General features: G+C 38.7%; 1 protein-coding gene across 1 annotated transcript in view; it reads left to right on the top strand.

Moving 5' to 3' along the window:
* The first annotated feature begins 1,112 nt into the window (after nucleotides 1–1,112).
* Nucleotides 1,113–21,497, top strand: part of SMARCAD1 (SNF2 related chromatin remodeling ATPase with DExD box 1) — a 41,843-nt gene continuing 21,458 nt past the window's right edge. The window contains exons 1-6 of the mRNA XM_069855620.1: nucleotides 1,113–1,284; nucleotides 1,559–1,832; nucleotides 10,175–10,346; nucleotides 13,461–13,635; nucleotides 15,627–15,690; nucleotides 19,870–19,958. Of these exons, the coding sequence (XP_069711721.1) occupies nucleotides 1,628–1,832; nucleotides 10,175–10,346; nucleotides 13,461–13,635; nucleotides 15,627–15,690; nucleotides 19,870–19,958 (705 nt within the window). The 5' untranslated portion in view covers nucleotides 1,113–1,284; nucleotides 1,559–1,627. The remainder of the gene's footprint in view (nucleotides 1,285–1,558; nucleotides 1,833–10,174; nucleotides 10,347–13,460; nucleotides 13,636–15,626; nucleotides 15,691–19,869; nucleotides 19,959–21,497) is intronic.

Below are 21,497 nucleotides of genomic sequence, written 5' to 3'. Positions count from 1 at the left end.
TTTTAACAGCTGGTGCACCTGTCTCCCTAGTGTAATACTTATTCATGCCTGTCAGGCCCTGCAGTACTTCTTTTCACAGGTGGCCAGTATTTGAAGGAGAGATATGCAAAGGTAGTTTCAGTACCTCTCTGCCACTTACCCTGTTAAAGGACACCATTTCAGCTCTGGCAACGTTCTCAGTGCAGTGTCTGCTAACCTCACAGCCTTTGCCTGCACAGACCATGCTGCCTGCCCACCGCTGCCAGGCATTGGTGGAAACCCAGAGAGAGGGAGACAGCAGGTCCTTAACCAATGGCTTTAAATTGGAGGAGGGGGGGGGGGGGGGGGGGAAGATTTAGATTAGACATTAGGAAGAAATTCTTCATGATGAAGGTAGTGAGGCACTGGCACAGGTTGCCCAGGGAAGCTGTGGCTGCCCCATCCCTGGAGGGTTCAAGGCCAGGCTGGATGGGGCCTTGGGCAGCCTGAGCTAGTGGAACATGTCCCTGCCCATGGAAGGGGTGGGTTGGAACTGGATGAACTTTAAGGTCCCTTCCAACCCAACCCATTCTATGATTCCAAAGGAGGCTTTTTTCCCTGTCTATCTATCCAAAGGGACACAATCCTAAGGGAAAGCTGAGGAACCTTGCCTGAAAACTGCCTAAATCCCATATTTTATGGCACTGGGACTTTTATAGTGGCCTTTTTGCAGTCCCAATATCAGAAATGCTGCCAAATAAAACTCTCTAAGACTTGATTTGGCGTTTTAGAAAGCAAATGTCCTTTATCAGGCCTGGGCAACATGCGGGGATAATCTCCATCAATCATGCGCAACGAGACAAAGGCTGGTTACAGAACATACTTCCCACTTACACGCGTATGTATCAATTTTCCCAGAAATCTTATGCATATTCTATTACTTTCCAAGGCCTAATTTTAATGTTATGAAACTGCAACAGTTAAAAAACTCGCGCGGGTGGCCGGGGGCGGGAAGTGAAGCCCCAGGCTCGCGCCCGTCTCGACAGAAATGGCGCGAAAGCGCTCGCGCCGGTGCGCCCCGCCCCACCCGGGCGAGGCGATTGGCGGAGGGGGCCGTGACGTCATAACCGCGCGCGGCGCTGTCGCGGCGGGGGTGCTGAAGGCAGCGGGCTCTCGCCGGCGCCATTGGGAGCGTTTGTGCTGGGCTCGGCTTGCCTGGGCTCGGCTTGCCCGCCAGAGCCCTGCTCACCACGCGCTGTCAGGTGCTTCGGGGCCAGTCCGGGGCGCCCCGGACTCCGCTGCCCGCCCCGGCTCCTTGCGCGGCAGGTGTGTGCGGGGAGGAGAAGGGACCGGGTGCGGGGCCGAGGGGTTGTGAGACCGAGGAGTTGTACGTGGTCCTTCCTTTCCCGAGGGAAGGAGGGAGGCCGGGGGAGCGGGAGGAAGGCGGTTGGAGGGGGTTGGCAGGTCCGCCTCCCGCTTGACGGCGTTGCAGTTATCCCGTTGCCGTGGAAACCGGGGAGCGTCGGTGCCAACCGGCCGCTCCGCCGGGCTTCTCTAAGCCCTGTCGGATCGAGCCTCGCCTTCTCTTTCCTTTTCCTAGCTGTTGCCGCAGGATTTGCCCGGTCGAGTCTGTCTTCTCTCCTGTAGACAGGCGCGATAGGTGAAGAATATGAGTCTGTACAACCTGGACCGCTTTCGCTTTGGGAGGAAGAGGAAAATCGCTGACCGCGACAGCGGGTCTCCTTCGGCAGCCCAGGTGAAGGCAGCAGCTAGTTCTGCTGCGGCAGGTTCTGCTGATGGAGGGGAAGACGATGAACTTACAGATGATAGCAGCAGGCCACTTACTCTAGTTCTGGATACGCTGGCGATGACTGGTGAGTTACGTGTTTTGCATGTAGTATAAGAACAGTGCAAGTACTTAATTTCTAAAAATAAAATAATTTTTTGTCTTTATTTTTTCATTAGCTTTTTATTCTTTCCTATATGCCTGCGTTTCCACGTAAGTGTCCTTATTTGTAGTGGTGCTTGCTGCAATGGAACTTGTGCATTTAGTATCATGTCAGAAACCTTCTGATAACTAAAGTTGAAACAATGGGTTTTTTTTCAGTTAAGTAAACAAGCTACAATTTGAATGCCTAGAGTATGTTATGCTTTTATTGATACTTATTTTATACTAATATGGTATCCCGAGGCTTTCAAAGGAAACGTTACCCGCCCCCCGCTCACCCCAACTTTTAGTTACAAATTTGAAGTAGCTTGTGCTTTTCATGGGAATGTGAAAAACTTGCTTAAATGGTAATTCATCAGTTTGTTGGCTGATACACTAGAAATGTTCTGTTTCTGTTTGAATTCATCAGTTAATAATAATAAATTACTGTAACAACTGTCAGTTGCATAATGACATTTGCCAGTAGCTTTTCTTTTACTGAAGAAATAAGAATGGAAGAACAACAGTTATTTGTGGCTGGCTATTTTCTGCGTTTTGGAAATTCTGTATAATTTCTGATGCAGATGTAAAGGAAGAAGCGTTATTGGATAGATCAGACAGACTTTGACTATGTGTTTAGTCAGTTATGTAACAACAATATTAGTTGGTGTAGTTTCACTACATTTGTTTTGTATACACCTTTACCTTGGTGGAAAACATTTTATCATAGTACCTTATCTGTGCAATAATAGAGAACTTTTCATGTACAAGGAGGAGTTCCTCTTTTAAAGGTGAGCTAAATCCATATTGTCAAAGATCGGTTCTACTGTTCTATGAATTTTGGTTTTGTGCAGGTTAGCTGTTTTCGGTTGGCTGAAGTGGTGTCCTGTTTACATTAGTGAAAATAAATTGGTGCTTTATGTGTAAAAGAAACAGACAGCAAACCCTCTTAAATCATGACTTGAGAGTTGCCAGTCTGGGGTTAAGTGGCCTGTCCACTAGCAGACAGGATGTTTTGGTGGCAGAGAGAACTTAACAGGTGAAGCAAGCAACTGTCAGTTGTGGTTTCTGCGTGTGTGTGTTTTGTAATTGATTGCATGAAAAAAAAAAGCATTTTGAGGAAGTACACTTCCTACAGGATAAGTCACTGCCTTATGTGGTGTAGGAGTTACTGAATGCAGGTACGTTTCTTGCACTGTGACCATAGTTGTGAAGTAATGGATGGTGCTGCTTGGGTTTTTTGCTGCTTTGGGATTTATTTTTTTTTAAATATTATATTTTTTCCTTAAATCTCCACGTGGACTTGACTTTGTCATGGAAGTATGTGGGTAGACCGTAACTACCAATGCCAACAAACTTTGGAGGATGTTTTTTTTTCAAAATACTGCTCTTCCTTGCTTCTGTTCTACAGGGTTAGGACTGAGGAGAAGGGAAGTAATGTCCAATTTAGAGGCATGAGTATAATTTTAGGTATGACGTAATAAAAGGAAAGATGAAGGGCATCCTGAAAGCGGAACTGTCATAAAAGGCTAAGTACTTGTGGGGAAAACTAGTGGGAGATGATGGTAGCTACCAGTAAAATGGAGTAGAGTAGTAGTGCAGACAGAATTTCAGCAAGTGGCCAACGTAAATAAGAGCCCATGGATGCAGATGCTGGTGTAGAACTGGGGTGCTAGTTAACATTTAAAATTGAGATGTAATTACTCTTGCTTCTTATTTACCTAATGCTTAATCTTTGTTATGTAACCCATTTAAAGGAATTAATTAACCATTTTAAAGATCATATAACATTTTATACATCTATAAAAATTAAGCTGAAAGAAAAATCTCAGTATTTTTCTGCAAGATACAAGGCATTTAAATGTAAGACAGGAAAATAGATTTAGTTAGCAGATGCCTGTCCTTGTTTTCTAATTAACAGCAGGAAGACAGAAGTTTTTTTTTTTTGCTTTGGGCTAAATAAAATGGACAGCTATTTTTTTTTCTCTTGTTTTACCACAGAAAAGTTGCAGTGTTGACCTGCTTATGGCACTGTACATTACTCTCTCTACTGCTAAATATATAAGCCGAAGTATAAAGCTCTTTTGTACCAGAAGCACTTTACATTAAATTAACTAAAAATAACTTGTCCTAATGCTCAATATTAAAAAAATATTAAATAGCTGAGGTCTTTTTTGTCCTCTTGTATTTGATTTCATCTAATCATATATGTAAAAAGAATTTCAAAATCAGATTTCTTTTTCCTTCAGGAATGCAAATGGTTCAGTATTGTTTCCTAGGGATTTCTTTAGATTTCTGTTTTGTCAAGTGTCCTGATTATGCATCTAAGATGATTGTTTTAATTTTATTCATCTTGGAAAAAACAGTCAGATAATGTCTATTGTGTCATGAAACACCATTGTCTGGTTAACTAATTTTTTTGGTTTGTTTTCCCAAAATGAACTAATAGTGGTAGGTGGTTTCACACCCTGCTTATGTATGTATGTAATAAAGTTTATTGCTTTGTATTGAACATGTATACCATACTCTTCAATAATCAATTTGTAGTACAATGACCAGAAGAATTGATTGTCTTTATACACTTCAGTATATTAGAAATTCTGCAGGCTTGCAGTGACTTTGCAGCAAAGTGGTGGTAATTTTGAACATCACTTAACTGAGTGGTAGAAACGAACTATGGGGACAGTTATCAACTTATATCAGAAAGATAACTCGGTGGAGAGTTGGAAAAATGCATTGTAGTGGCTTAATACAGTTTTGTATGAAAAATAGTGTTATTGACTAAATAATACATGCATTTTGTTTCTGTTAGCTTCACTGGTTTCTTAATGGACCATCTTCTTAAGTTTTGATTAGGTGTTTAATTCTGTATATAGCCTGGTGTACTAAGATAATGAGAATATCCCAGTTGTAGAAACTGAGCAGAACTGTATTAGTATTTATACAAATTATTATCATGAGTTTCAAAATGAGATTTGTATTTTAAAACCATGTTTACAAAGCTTCAAGAATGAATTAAAAACTTGAGGGTGAAGTTAAACTACTATATATAATCCTATTATTAATGATTGTTTTTGTAGATATTCTCTCTGTACTATTCAAATGTATAACCCAAATGACTGCACGTTCAGATTACGTATCTGAGTATCATATTGTTCACTTTTACCGGGATTGTGATTTTAAGGGGTTCTTAGGAAGAAATGTTGAAGTAACCATCATTTTAAAATAGTCTCTTTTAGAAGCACGTTGGAGTAGCGCTGATACTTGTGAGTATTTTACCACATAAAAAAAGACTTACCTTTGATAGCAAAATATTAATTAGCTTGTATACGTGAGCTTCATGTATTTGATAACGATTTCCAAAACTGTTTGGAAATTACTTTCCATTTGACAGTTGTTGTGCAGTGTTAGTAAATGTGGTAAGTCTTTAAGTATTACCTCAGTTTTGTTTTCATTTGGGAAAGGAGAGGCTGTTTTTTTCTGAATGTGATGTATGGTTTGTGTAGGAGCTTGTATTTGGAATTTAGGGCAGTGTGTTATGGCCCTGCACAAGGTATATTCTTCCAGAAAGACTGCGTATGATTAAAAAGAAAAGATTAAAAAACCGCTTTCAAGGTGATTTTGGTTTTCAAGAGCAGTTGAAGCTGTGCATTTCTGACTGAGCTAAACAAAATATTTATTGTAACATTATAAAAACAGGTGCATTTGAATACCTTTATCTGTAACTTCACGCTGTCTCCATATAATAATAGACAGTTTGACGCAGTTATTCTCATGGAGTTGCTTTGTATGATAGCAAAAATCAGGTGTTGCTGGGTCTTGCTTTTGTTGTTTACTGTGTTTTTGGTTTCTGGCCTTTACAGTCAAACACTGGTCTTATGGTCATAGGCATTCCTTAATAGTCCTTTTTAAGCATTTATAATCAGGAAATTCTGCCTCCAATACTTGGATGCTGTGGCAGTAACTGTTTAGTCTTTCACTGCTCTGTAATATTATTTGCACTAAATATGAGGACATATGTGATTTCTGCACCCTCTCCCCCCATTAATAAGGGATTCTGTCCAGTGTAATAGGCGGGGGAAGAGAAGAAGGAAATATTGTTTTTGGAGAGGAAGAAAAATTTTTCCAGGCAGCTCAGCATTTCATCAATAATGCAAGTTGTCACAAAGACTGAACAGTGGCTGCTGTTTTAAGTAAAAATAAAATGAGAAGTTACCAAGTAAAACAGTGAATTAGTCTTTCTATTTAAATTGTAGAACCATAGAATGGTTTAGGTTGAAAGAGACCTAGTTCCACCCGTCCCTGTCACAGGCAGGAACACCTTCCACTAGAGCAGATTGCTCAGAGCCTCATCCAACCTGGCCTTGAGCATCTCTAGAGATGGGCCTTCCATGACTTCTCTGGGCAACCTGTTCAGTGGCTCACCATCCTTACGGTAAAAAAATTATTCCTAATATTTAATCTAAATTTCCTCTTTTTCAACTTAAAACTGTTACCTGTCATCCTGTCACTGCATTCCTTGATAGAAAGGCCCTCCCCAGCTTTCCTGTAGGCTCCCTTTTAAGTACTGGAAGGCTGCTATAAAGTCTTCCTGGAGCCTTCCCTAGGCTGAAAAACCCCAACTCTCTCAGTCTGCCCTTGTATTGGAGGTGCCCCAGCCCTCTGATCATCTTGGTGTCCCTCTTCTAGACTCACTCTAACAGATCCGTGTACTGAGAATAAAATTATTTTTAAAACAGTGTTATTTCTTGTAAGCTTTCCTTGTTTGTTATTGCATTTAAAAAAAAAATCTAGTAAGGATGCTTCTTGGCAAAGCCATTATGAGTACCTGTCATTTGTGTGTCTAGCCTGCCTGAAGGAGGAAAATGTATGCAAGATAGCCTAATCTATAAGGCAAAGATCATGAAAGCTGGCTTGATCAATTCTCTTAATTCAGTGGAGATGTGCATTTCTCATGTTTCTTATAGACTTGTTTTGATATTTCCTTTCACATCTTTTTATGCATCCTCTATTTCTTTCCCATTATGATAGCCCTTGCTCAGTGAGCTGAACTTTATAACCTTCAGATTTTTTCTGCTTTATTATTCTTTGCTAGGGAGGAATTGCTGAAATACATTTGCCCTCATGTTTATCTTTAAATCTAATAAAAATGTTTGATATATTCGCAGAGGTCTTTCTTGCTCTTCTTCTGTATTTGTCTTAAAATTTATCCTGTTTTCAAATAAAGCAGTACAACTATGTCAGTTGCAACACATCTCCTTCCAGACATCTTCCAGACGTGGATAGATAGAAGAAGGTTCCACTGAGGAACTTTGTACTGTAAACATACTGGTCTTGGTTGCAGGGAGTCCTGTCTTGAGACAGTGTGTTACTGCTTCAGAACTAATAATTTTTAGGCTTTCCTAAGTTTACACATGTATGGGCTTTTCAAGATAACATGATTACTTTGCAAAGTGGGACTTCTACCTCTTCTAAAAATCATTACTGTAAGCATAGAATCACAGAATGGTAGCTGTTGAATGAAGGAATTGGACACCATGTAGCTAATTTCTGCATTTGATTATCAGATTAATTTATTCTAGTCTCTTCGGTGTCTAGTCTCTGCTGGAAAATCAGCTTTGAAAACTGATGTTACTCTGTAGTAACTTGTCTCCACAAATTTCTGCTTTAGTGAACACAGGCAGAAGAAGCTACCTTTATTTCTAGCAGAAACTATGGTTCCAGAGTTAGCAGCTAAGAAAGCACCACCAGTGTTTGGATTATAGGCATGTGAGTTTTAAGAAATTATTGCCATGCTAGAGCAGAGAGGATCCGTGATGCTGTATTCACATTATGAGGATGTAAAATCCTTCTAATGCTGACTAATGCTGACAGTTGTATCATTAAAACTCAGCCATATGCCTCCAGGGTCCATAATTAGTCTGGTCTTAAACAAAATTACTCACTCGGCTCACCAACTAGTGGTGTTTAGCAGTTCTTTTCATCACTGGCTGTAAAAACTGTTTAGCGGTACTAAGAAATGGAGTCTTGAATGCATGCGACTGCTGTGCTAGATCAGGTTCATACCTTTTGCAAAAGGCCTTGAGTGTTTTTCTTTGATTACTGACAGGAAATGGCACACTTAAAATGTGGCAATTGTGTATTTAGTTCTGATTAATGCAGATTTAAAGGCAGAAGAACTAGAAGGTGCACATTCTAGTCTACTTGTATCAACTAAAAATTGGGTTTTTTTTCTTAAGTTTTTCTAAAGGTGGTAGCAGAACAGTTCTAGCTTCCATGGGCAGTAGATTGAACCATGCATTTTACGTTCCCCAGGCTTGTATGGGAGCTTCAAAGTTTTAGTTAAAACCACCTCGAAATATGCGATGTATGCAGTTAGAGCATACTAGGCTTTAGCTGCCTCTGGTACTATGCTGAAACAGCGTGATAGGGCAAAGCCTAATAAAGCATAGCCTTTTTGGTTTTGTTTTACAGTGTGTTGCAGATGGATTTTATGAGACTTTGATTTAGCAACAATTTAGGATTTGTTGAGGTAGACCACAAAATCAGAATCTATGATTTCTAATAACAGTTAATCGTCAACTGGTTAAAGTGATTAAAAAAGATTTGTTATAATCAAAACAGTGACTTAATTACAGAATCAAAAATGGCAAGGTTCACACCATACTTACTACAAGGTTAAATCAAATCTCACACACTCAGATGTGTACACATACACAAATATGTGGATCCGAATACACAGAGGCATGTTGGCTAAAGTATATATTTGCTACACAAAGGTTGCCAGAATTTCTCTGCTCTCAAGATTAGTGAAATACTTGCTTTCAAGGCTTTGGCGTTCTCAGCAGATGATTGCCGATTTGAGGAGCCTGGCCTCAAATCATGTGGCTTAGCAGATGACCCTGAGAGGTGCCCCTGTTCAGGGAGAGATGGTGAGTGCAGCTTGTTATGGTGCCACCAAGCTCCAAGGGTCTCACTTAGGATCGCTGTTTATGGGATTGGAGATGATGAATTTTGGTCAGTGTTTTTTCCATTTTGGCTGCAACTCAGATAAGGTAATTTTGGCATTTTCCACCAGCTATATATGTCCAGAACTTTCCGGATCATATAGTTCTGTTATTGTCCCACTCAGGCTGCGATCCGGGTAGCAGGTGTAGAAGGCTGTCAGAAGATGACTGATGATCGATCCCTTTCCCAGGCACAGGAGTTTCGAGTTCATTAAAAGAATGGCTTAATGCTTCAACTCGCTACATTTAAAAAAAAAAAAAGATAAGGACACAATAGGAATTCTTTCCTCTGACAAGCCCGACTTACCCTGGATTGGCAAGTGTCCCAAGGGAGGGTCGCACTACCATACAGTGTTCTAATTCTTTCTCTGCTCCAGGTTCAAGACCTATTTTGTATGTCAGGTTTTGTGTAGATTTCGCTGTGTTGTGGTGGTTTCTCTATCAAAATATGTGCATGGAGTCGGTTTCTGGTGTAGCTAACGTTAGGGGACACAGTCATGCATTATTCACAACTAATACAGGAATTATACTAATAGACTGGCTGCTTATGTTTTTGGTTGTCTTATTAACTTCTCAGTTCTTAACATGTTTGTTATGTGCTAAGGCATGTAGAGTGGGTCAATTTTGCAGTTGTCATTGAAGGCAGTGTGTGATTAACAAGATGTCTTCATAATGACATATTCTGATCATGTCTAGATTTGGTATATCTTGATGCCTTCTATCTAACATAGAGCATCCTTCCATATGCTAAGTTATCTTGTTAAGGGCCATCTGCAGCATAATGTAGAAAAGACTGTCAAAATAGGCTATATCTTTCCAGGCGTTGTAGCTTACCTGTCAAATTCCTCAGTGTACCATTGTAATTTTCTGCAATGTAATGCTGTCGAGACAAACAGACCATAAACCAGCCATCCGATACACTAGTATGTTTCTACCCGTGTCCTGATCAGCCTGGATCAGGATTTTGCTAGTTATTTGTTTTCCCAAAAATAAAAATGCATTTATAAGTAGTTATTAACCTAAAATACATGATTTCTTAAACTTTGTCATATAAGTATTTCTTTGGTATAAGGGGGCTGAGGATCTTTTGCCAGATAAATTACCACTGTAAGGAATGCAGCTTACAGGAGTTTTCCATGCATTAAAGAATTGAGTTCTGTTTAAATGGCTACTGTGTATGAGAAAGAAATCATAGCTATCTGGTGCTTTCAGTACAAAATTGAAGTCATAAATCATAAGTCATTGTCTCCTGTCTTTTCTCCTGTTGAAATGACTTGCGCAGAGTATCCCACCGTCCCAGAAACTCCTGAAGACGAGAGGGCAAGTGAGGAACCTTATTTCAAGTGTCGAAGAGTGGTACAGGTCCTAGATTTGACTTCAGACAGCGAAGATGAACCGAGAAACTTCAGTGCTGCAAAAGAAAACACAACTTCAGAAATAGATGTGATTGTAATGTAAGCTTTAAGCCAGTTTTCTGTAATGTATATGCAAACTGATGTGATGTTCTAAACTGAACTACTGAGTTGAAAATTGGAGGCTGGGTTCTGGTTTACAGATTTGTAATTTAGCTGCCCCTAACTGAGCTTTATTGGATTTCCAGGGAAGAAGAATCCAGCTCTTAAGCCATTTAAAGACACTTACAAAGGAGGAGTTCTATAATGTTGAATAAGTGTCATGTTCATTGTATGTTTGTGCATTTGTCCCTTTGAAATCCTTTTAATGGCACTTGAAAGCTTAACTGTAAAATATTTACTTTACTAGTTTTAAACTATATCAGAGTTAGTTTTAGCTTGTTTCATTTTTTTATGAAATCATAGTGGACAGGAAAGCAAGTAGAGCTTCAGTGTATAATATGAGAGTTCCCGAGTCAAAGGTAAGTATTAGTTGCATGATGTGTTTCCTATGCTTTGTAAAAACTTTTTTTTGGTGATTTGGAAATGAATATATTTGAATAAGCTGGGAGCTGAGAGGACAGTGTGCAAAAATTACTTGTGTGGTTGCTAAAAGGACAGCATTGAGAGTGCAGGAGAGACAGAACTTAGAAAGATGTCTCACACAACCACTGAAATGGTTTAAACAAGTCTCTGCTATTTATTACCTGGCAGTTATGTGTGTGTGACAGAAATGTCCCAATTGTTTGTGCCCCTTAAATGTTCTTCTGCTAAGCAAAACAAAATGACTTAACCTGCTTTTTTGATAGTCTGGCTGAGTTAATCTGCGGAAAACTTAGGGGGATAGCAACCTTAATGGGTGTAGTCTCTTGTCAGATTTTCAGTCTTTATGTGGAGCATGGAGTTACTGGAGCTTGTCAGCAGAAATAAAATAATGCTTTTCCCTGGTGCTATTATCTGAAATTCTTGAACATCTTTTAGTGCATCTTCCCAGAAGTTTCAACTTAAGGAAGATTCTTGGTGAGAAAAGAAAATTTAGTAGTAAGTGAACTCCTGTTTCTGTCTGTGGTTTAGGTTGTAGACCGTGCAAGGATACAGAGACAGCAAGCTGGTTGCATGCACTGAATTGGCTTGTCTACTGTGCTGTATAAACATAGTTATGCTGCTTCTGGGAACAACCAGATTTGAAAGCAGTATGCGAGGTTTTGTACCGCATGGAGCTGACGCTTATGAGCCGTGCAGGATCCAACTCGCAGAGCCACAGCTTGCTATTTCTATGCTGTATTCTGATTACTGGGACTGAGAGATGTACAGCAAAGTGGCTTCTAGTGGGATCGATGAGCATAAGCTACATGCTTTTATACTTTTCATTATTCCTGTGTAGCCGCTGGTGTCTCATACACCAAGCACGCCAGTGCCCAATGTTTTTGCAGAGTGTGTTGGCTCAGGTGATAGTTTATGTGTACAGAACCCACTGAGCTGTCTCACAGGTGAAAGGGGCTAATAAATGAATTGAGAGCTGCGACATGTTCTGAACTTAGCCTGGCTTTGCACGAAATCAGTCAATTGAGTGTCTTTACACTCTGCATGTGTTGCCTAGTGTAAGTGGGGGTTTTGTGGATTTTTTTCTTTTTTCAAGGTGTCCCAGTATCTTTTATCCTGAATAAAGGATAAAGCTTAAAGTATGCCTTTCCTAAAACAAAGTGTAAAGCTTGACTACCAGAGTCACTGTCTGGACTCTGGTGGAAAAAAGCAAAACACTGATACAAGGTTTTGTGGTTGGAGTCATACTTGTTTAGCGGTTTCTTCATGTTTGATAAGAATGTGAATTTAGACAGGACAAGATTATGCAGCTCTGTCTTTGTTGACTAGTATATAGATATTAATCCGTGATAGGGAAGAATAGGGTAATTGCAGTCTTACTCTTCCCATTTGCATTAATTTTCTTTTTAAAATGCAGTTTATAAAAAAAACAAAACAAAGCATTTTTTCCTTATCAGGCAAAAAGATTTGAAATAGGATTTTAATAATCCGTTTCACTAAGACTTTTTTTAAAGTGAATGCTTTGTTCACCTTCTGAAGCTTACAACTAGATGGCTTGGTGGGTTGAAGATGAATTTGTTAGGTTTTTTGTTTGTTTGTTTTGAAGGGTTTTTTTCCCTTTAAGAGGCACAACCAGAGAGTCCATGTGGTTGTGTGTGCATTTTGAACAGGATAGGGAGAAAAGCATTATTTGATGAACAATTGTCTCAAAATAACATATATCTTCTACATAAGTGGCATGCTACTGCTTTTTTCAGAATTGCATTGCAGTCTGCCTGTTGCAACTGCTAAAGAAAGATACAGTGAGGAAAACGAGGTTTCTTTTTAGTCAAGGCAGGCTAGTCTTTCTGATGATGAAGTCCCTATGAAATAGCAAACTCCAAACAGTTCAATTAAATTTCATGTAGGAAAGGAGACTTTTATGTGTCTATGGAGGGCAGTAGGATGGGAGACCTGTGCTTATGTTGAGTCTTGTATGTGCAGCTGAATATTGGGAAAAACAGTAGGGATTGCTTTTCCTGCAGGTTAGCTACAAGAATAGATATTCCAGTAAGTTCAGAACTTTGCTGTTTTCAGGAATCTTCTTCCCATGTGTAAGTGTTCCAAGATGCTGCATAAGGATCTTTGAATTTTCTTTCTCAGTGAGCTGGGAACTAGGACAGAGAGTTGATACTTCACCTGGAAATTTTCTGCAAATAGCTTCTCCACATCTGTTTATCTGTTGGGCAAATAAATGATTAGTAAGACTGTTTGTGACAAACTTGAGATGGTCTGATATCCTTGAGGTAGCTGAAATGATTAAATGTGTTAAGATGGTTGTTGCTAAATTGGCAAGTCACCTTTTATAGTGCAATATGAAGGTAAGTCAGGGTATTTCCTTTAAGTCCCTCCTTTCTTCTTTTCCTTTGTTAAGTTCAAATGTGTTTACTGCAAACAGAAGACTGTGCTTAATCATATATGTTTTATTTTGTCCTGAATAGGAGGTGTTATTCCGGGTACAAGTTGATTCAGTGTTACTGAATGCATGTAAACACATTTTGTGCAATCTTGTTGCTTTTGGTTTACAGTAACGTTCTGGTAAGGTATTCATAAGCTAGAATAAATGTTAATCTTTTTTTCTCCTCCTCCATGTAGCTCTGATGATGATGATGATGCACAGGATGAAGATGAGCTACCCCAGCTGCCATATGTAAATGGTGGGGATCAGCCATCAGCTGCAGAGAAGGATGTAGAGGATGACATCAGAGATGCAAAGCTGCAGACACTGAAGGAACTTTTTCCCCAGAGGAGTGACCAAGAATTGCTACAAGTAATAACACTCTGTTCTTTTGATTTATTTTGATGACTATAAACACTGCCTACAAAATACTTATTAGTGGGAACAACCTTAATTTTTATAAGCAAAAGCGTATATGGAAGTAATGTATTTTAGGGGAACAACAGCTTTGTTATGTGTCCATATACACAGGCATACGTACATGTATATGCACACTTGTGTATATACAATAATTAATATGCACACACACTTTATATATGTGTGTGTATATATATATAAAAATATAAACTCTGTATCAACTCAGAAACAGTGGATTCTAGTGTATAGAAAAATCTTCTGTTGCTTCTTTCAGTGACATTTAATCTTAGTTATGGTTATCTTGGCTGACAACTCTTAATGACTGCTGTTGTTGGAGTGCAGCTGACAGATTAAATGCAGAGTGAATGTAATCATTGCCATCTTCTCCAGAAGGTGAAACGTTGCACCCTAGCATTTATGAAATTTAATACTCAAACCCTTTAGTCCTTCCAGTGAGGCAAAAAGAGAGCAAGTTTGAACTGACTGAAATTTCTTCTAATTATGCTGACGTGTGAACCTGAGATACTCTTGGCCATTGTCCAATGTACAGTACAAGTAAACAGTGGCATTATAGTAACTTATTACAGTAAAATATCTCCTTGCAGTAAAATATATTTTTAGGAAATTTACTTTTCAATGCTGATATTTAACAAGATTTTCACTAGCTTCAGTTTTCAAAGGTTAATGTGTTTGAACTTAATCTGTTAATTTCTGAGTTGTTGAAATATCATTAGAGAAATGTAGAAATTTTACCTTGCTGGTTGGTTTTTTTCCCCACTGGATCAAGCCTTGTATTTAGGCTTTCTACTCTAGCAAATAGCAACCCTTTTTCTTCTGAACTTAGTAATAAAATTTACATTGTAGATGACCAAAATGTATAAAGTTTCAGTTTTTGGCCATGTAGAATGTATTTAAATCAGAGTGGTTATAGTTCATCATAGCTTAGGAACTGCGTGACACGTGGTGTGTCAAACTGCTGTTTTGTGACTTCAGTGGTGTCTTTAACTACTCAGTAGTATGTAGTGCTGATGGTATTAATTCTTAGGAGAGTGTAAGGTAGTTCCTGTATCAGCAGAACTTTGTAGTACATAGAGGCTAGGCAAGTTTTTGTCTGCAGTTCCATATCCACAACAGTTTTGAAGGAAGATGGAGGAATATTACGCAAAGCTATTGTTCCTTCATGAAGGATCTGGAACAGTCTGTTCTGACAAGCCCTAGGCAACTGATGAAGTTTATTAGGGAAAAATCATGAGCCTTTTGAAAAGGAGATTTTATGCTTATAGCAATATTGTAAGATGATGTTTGCAGATGTGGACAGATACATGAGACTCAAGTTTCCTCATAACTTCATTTTTTGTGGTTTTTTTTTCATATTGTAACCTTCAGGCCATTTGCTTCTGTTGCTGTTATCACATTTGCAAAAAGCGTTCTAGAAGTCTCAACATCCAATTAATTTGTAAAAAATGATCTTTTTTGAGGTTACACATGGATGTAGAAAGAATCTAGGACTGCAAGAAAGTATAGATAAACCTTAATGCATATTAGAAGTTTCATGCATGTACTTCCATGAAATCAACCAATGTGACAATATACAGACACTTTCTAAGCTGAGAAATTATTTTGGGTCATGTACTTTTGTGGTACTAGTATTGAATATTTTTTGACAAAAGCTTTTAAGTAAACCTGAACTATATATTGATGAACTAGGAAAAAAAGGCGGTAGTAAATAAGATTATATTAAAATAAGTTTTCCAGTAATTTATTTTGAAGTGTTTCCAAATACATCTTATGTGATCAGTTTGTCTAATTTGGTACCTGTTAATTTTGTTCTTGGATTTTATAATACATCCATCTTTGGGATGTTTTTCAAATTATTTTTCAGTCACACTGATCTGTCATTTTCCTACTCTGTTCAAATGGATTAGCAGTTGACTTTCTTTTTACAGTTGATAGAATCAACACACACAATGGATGAAGCAATAGCTGCTGGTTTAAAGTTCAATGATGAAGGTATGTTTTAACAAAAAAACAAAGGCAGAACCAGATTTCAGAAGCTGTAGCTAATTCAGTGAAGTAAATTTGTTGAGAAAGTTTATGAAAGCATATGCTAAAAGTTATACTATTGCTTGTTTATTGTAATAACGCAAAACTGAAATTAACATGCTTTGCAAGGGAAAAGATAAGGAGGCAGACAGAAATTCAAATTCAAACAGAACAAAAAAAAGAGAATTTGCTTTGTAAAACTCAGGATTGTTTTATATGTGGGTCCTTAAGTGATTTCTGTTCTTACTGATTCCTTCTTTGCCCAGAAGTTGAAGCAAATAGTAATGGGTTAGCAATAGTGATTCTGAATGTTGTAGATGAGAAATCTGGTGGTATGGAAAAAATATACACTCATAACTACATTTTTGTATCGAGGCGCATCACAATTTTCTCTTCAGGTTCACTTCAAGACTTGCTTATAATTCTGAATAAGAGCTGTTAATCTTAAACATTAGACAAATCCCCACGGTTCTCTGGCAAGACTTCCCTCAAACTATACCTTTGAGCCCTCAGTGATTGTTTGAGGGTTTTTGTTCTGCATCTGAATTTATGCAGTCTCACGCTGTTACCAGAAAAAACAACCAACCAACAAAAATAACCAACCCAAAACCCAAAACAAACCAGAAAAAACAACACATGGTGTTCATGATGTGGGAGTGTGTAGAAAGTCATGAGCATGTAAAGGCCTCATCATTCCTAGGCGTTGAATTTGTTTCTTAATGTCACTTAAGTCCAGGGTTGGATCTCTTGTCTTATATAGATATATTGTTGACTGATTTACTGGAATTGTTAGGGGAAGAGTGGAAGGTTGATAGTAATACTAATGTCATTGGAAAAAGCTGATCTGTTTCAGCAGTCTTCATCTATTCCTAGTTCAGTTGCCCATGGTTTTCCTGGGAGATCTTTATGGTTTGGATATGATGGAAAAAAACTCACAGAATCACTAGGTTGGAAAAGACCCACAGGATCACAGAGCCTAACCGTTCCCATCAATAACTATGCCATGCCCCTCAGCTCCTCAACCATGCCCCTCAGCACCTCGAAAGCATTGGGCAAATTTTAAAGAAGGATTACTTTTCTTTTGGTCTTTTTTGGTTGATAGTTTTTTTTACCCAGCCAGGCCAGCATTTTAAGGTTATCACTGTGCACATTAAGATTTTCTAGATGGGACTTTGTGGATACTGCCAATAGAAAACTAACATTGGCATACTTTTGAGGGACACATTATTTCTGAATGCTGCTTGTCCTGAAAGTTCCTATCCTGGAAGGCTATGGTTACTTTTCAAGGGTTTTGATTTAATAGTAGACCAATTTAAGCTACTATATATCCTTAAACTTTGTTGCAGATCACAATGTTTGAAATAAACCACTTTGATTTCTGGTATGTAGGCCCTGCCTTTTGGCCATTTTTGTTGATCTAAGAATGCTGTTTCACATCCTTTTAATATGAGCTCACAGAAAAAAATCTTGGCAGCAAAAATCACACTAATCACAGCTGTTGTATAAAATATTTAGGTAAGAGTAAGCATGTCTGAAAGTGATGGTATAAATCACCTCACTTTGGACACATTTTCTTTTTTTTAATTGGATACATTACTAAACGTCTGCCTATCTATGTCGATTTACAGTATGCTTCACAAGTAAAGTGGTGACTGTGTTGAGAGGTCAGGGGCAAGATGCAGTTTTGTGAACCATGGCTTTGCTAAAAAAGTGTGTCAGAGTGATTCTCAATTTTTTTCTGTCCTTTCAAAATGACAAAAACTTGTATTTGTAGCTTGAATTAATTAGTTATATATAGTTAAAATAGGGAGCATTGCAGATGGCTTCCAGTTTAGAAGATCAGGTGTGACACACTGAAAATACATGTATGAATGAAAGATGTGAAGTTACAGTAATACTTGCTGCATGTAATTTGTTTCTGGTGTTGTTTTCTGTACATCTTGAAAACCATGAAATCGGTGAGGGTGCTTCTGAGCTGAAGCCTCACATAAACCTGTTTGATGTTCACTGCTCTTTGAACAGGCAGAAAGGTCTGTTTTGTAATGATGGGGGAGGCCAGTGTAACAAGGTAGGGGTTTTTTTGCAGTGGTGGCAGCAAGTAGCCATGGAAGAAATTACAGATGACTCTTTAAATTTTTAAATCATGGAGCTGCTTTTCTTATTGCTTACTAATCAAAAAATTTGTAGAGAGAACAAAGATTGCTCTGAAAGGCCCAGTGTGCCCTGGGTCCACTCCAAGGATGGTTTTTGTCTGCAGTAGTAGTTTCTTTATCCTCTCACCTGTTTGCTGCCTTAGCACAGGAAGGAATAATTAAGTGTACCTTGCCTTCAGAAAGCTGGGAATGTTTTTGTCATTTGCATATGTGGTGGATTTCAGAAGACAACAGGTTGATTCCTAAATAATTCTGTGTTGATATGTTCCTGAGACCATGGTTATCCACATCTTTGCTACAGTTCAGTTGCCTCTAAAATTGCTCACTGTCAGGTTTTATTGAGACTGTTGAGTATTCAGCCCATGACTTCAAAGCAGGGAGATTTCAAAATACTCTTATACGGAGCCCATGTATTTTTTCAGGGCAAAGAGGTTTGCAGGGTCACTGTTTGTATTCAAAATTATCTATCCTGAATTCAGCTTTAATTGAGTATAAGCAGTAATACCATGAGGCCTCTGTGACTCCTAGTGCTTTAGTCAACAGTAGCCTTACAGCCCTTAGCTTTGATAGCAAGACAAACACACATTCTCAGACTTAAGCTAGCAGAATGACTTGCCCTGGCAATATTGTTTAAACAAGGTTCTTGTGCAGAAAGGTCAGGTCTCTGGTGTAGAACTGCCTCTTCTCCATTGGCACGTTCTCTGGATGCTTTGAGCTGTGCTTCTTGTATCTCTTTATACCTATATAGAGAAATACATGGAGTTTGAAAAAGTCTTATCAGTGTTTTCTGGTATCTCTTTCCAGATCCTTCATTTAAGGAAGAAGTGCTGATGCTTTACTTTTCTGCCTTTGGGATGTCTCAGACGTTTATTTTTTAAAAATATTTGTCATATCTCTGATGTCAGAGACAGTGAAAAAGTCTAGTAGAAAATTTGCTTGAAAGTATTTCCACACAAAGTCTTTTTCTGCAAAAAGATGCAGCTACTTGATTTTTCACAACTTAAACTATTTTGATTATCGAGATCGTCTTTTGGAATGAAAAGTAAAGGGGGTGGGAGGGCAGCATGTGTGTGTGTGCACGTCCCCTTTGGCAGTTTGGGAGGGGAGTTTGGCCAGAGATGCTGGTATCAGAAACGAGGCAGTTAGCCTTCAAAAAAAAATATGTAACTTGTAGTACTCTTGCAGATCATGGATTAGGAATTTTTACAGTAATTTGGTCTGGTAACAGTTGCTGCTCAAACAAAGCTAACGTGCAGAAATAGTGGCACTGTGTTCTTGCCTTCCTAAGCTGTGCACAGCAGCAGTCAGAAAATGCACCTGGCTGGGCAGGTCTTGATGCTAGGACAATAATCTCTTGATAATCACCAGGGCTCAAAGATATTCAGATGGATCTGGCTTATATGAGTTGTTCACGACTAATAGAGTTATCGCTGATATTTAGTTATCACTGACTGCATAGTTTTCACTGATGCGTAGTTTTCTTTCAGTCATTTGAATTTAACATTGAAAACTGTTTTGTGGTAACTTCCAGTGTGCACCTGAGCCACAAATCATTCATCAGCACTTCCAGATTGGCAGTGATGTACATATTTGAACTAATGGCTGGGATTCAGCTTCAATTAAATGCCAGCTTTCCAAAAGCAGTCTGTTTGGATAAAAACAGTTGTGTACCTTTACGCAACTTGTGTGTAAACCACTTGGGAATTATTAAAAAAGAAGCTATTGTAGTTATCTGTGAGAGGTAATTGTCTGATGAGTTGCCAAACTACTAAAGAAAGCTTAGAGGTAAATAAATGTGTACTTTCAAGCAGCTCCTTTGCTTGGAGTTTCAATGTGTCTGTGGACTATAATAGGAAACTATTATGGGAACTGGTAAAAATCTTGTGCCCTTAAGAAGTAGCTATTATAGTGTTCATTTGAATGATTCCACTGTTTTGCGGTGAACTTAAGAAAAGTAACTAATTCTTCTTTTCTGCCTCAATTCTTTATAAAGGTGCCTCTCGTAAAAGGAAACCAGTAGATTGTCTTACAAATGGCAAAGCCGTAAATGAGCAAGTCACAAGAAAGCCAAAAACTGATTCTGTAAGTACTTGGTTTTCCCCTTTGCATTGTAAGGTAAATGGAATTACTTGACTTGGTCAATAACAGTGGTGCCATGAACTTGGTGTGTTTTATCAGAAAGTCCTATCAAATCCCAATCTTGCCATCTGAATGAGGTTTTTCTAATTTCTTCTTGTCACTTCTGAGTGGAATTACCTGCTTTGTTCTTCAGTGTTTGTGGACTTGTATGCTAACAGCCTGTTCATTGCTTTCATGTAAATGATTGATGGCAGGTAGTAGTACGTGAGGTGCTGGGTACCATTCAGCTCTTGTGAACATCAGTGGGACTTAACACACTATACTTGCTTGCTACATCTGATCATTCTTGGTTTTCCTCCAGTAGATGAGGTTCAGCATCTGTTGCTACTGTTCTTCTGTGACATAGGAATAACGTTTATGTATATATTTGAAACTTAGACTTAGGGAAATCTATTAAGGTATGAGTTGGTTACATTTAAAGGAATGAGTACTTTGAGCTCTGCTAATAAATAGGAATTATGTAGTGATCCTGGAGCATTCAGGTTTGTATTTGACAGATCTTACGTGCAGTCCTATAGTGTTGTCATGAGGCCAGCTCCCAGGCATCCCAGTAGACATCCTTGAAAATCATGCAAGACAGAGAAAGGGAATTCTGCAGTAAATACTGAAGGCTGGATGGAGGATGGTGACTTTCTTTGTGTTGAAATTTAACCAAATATTGACCTCGATCAGAACAAAATTAAAAAGAACAATTTTCCATGAAAGCAAAAATAATGTTGTTCAGCTGTTCCCCTAATTCCTGGAGGAGAGCTGTGAATTTTGTGTGGCAAGTTTGCTGAGGCTGGGATTTGTTCCTCCTCACCAGACCCTTGGGTTTAGATTATAAAGGAGAATTGACTGGATTATTACACAGCCAGGCTAGCAAACAGAAAGCTTGCAGGTTCGGGTTTTTTTTTCTTCCTAGCTCTTGATTTTCCTCTGGGTCCTAAGCTGGTTCCTAAAATTAGAGTGTGTTTTGTCAGCTGTCATACATACTGTAGCTGCACTCTTAATGATACCATAAGCTCACTGAGGAAGGGAACGATATCCTCTCTTACATGGAGTGCTTCTGGGTGATCTGGCTTGCACTCTTTCAGCAAATAGCATCATTCAGCAAAGTCAATATTGATCAAACCTGTTGGCATCTCTGCTGTAGATAACCAGATCTGTAATCGCTTTGTATTCAAAGTTATGTGAAGGAACTTGCATAATTCTTTGTGGTGAATACATAACAGAGCAGCTTGTGGCGTGTAGAAGTTTTGGCACTTGTTCATAAGAAACCTCCCTTTTTGCAGGTTGATAGTAACTGTTAGCGAAGCTATTGTTGATGAAAACTTCTGCCAGTTTTTGATGTGACTCCATGATGCTGTGACACAGTATTTGTGGACTTTTTACCTGTAGATCTTAATATACACACCATTTGACATGTTTGTTGACCCTCATGGGTTAAGTACTGCATGCTTGGTAACCTAATGTAACTGACTTACTGTTAATCCTGCCATC

This window comes from Phaenicophaeus curvirostris, chromosome 4 (genome assembly GCF_032191515.1).
Source record: "Phaenicophaeus curvirostris isolate KB17595 chromosome 4, BPBGC_Pcur_1.0, whole genome shotgun sequence".
Classification (NCBI taxonomy): Eukaryota; Metazoa; Chordata; class Aves; order Cuculiformes; family Cuculidae; genus Phaenicophaeus; species Phaenicophaeus curvirostris.
The sequence above is the reverse complement of the archived record's forward strand: the minus strand, read 5'-3'. Positions and strand labels throughout refer to the sequence as shown.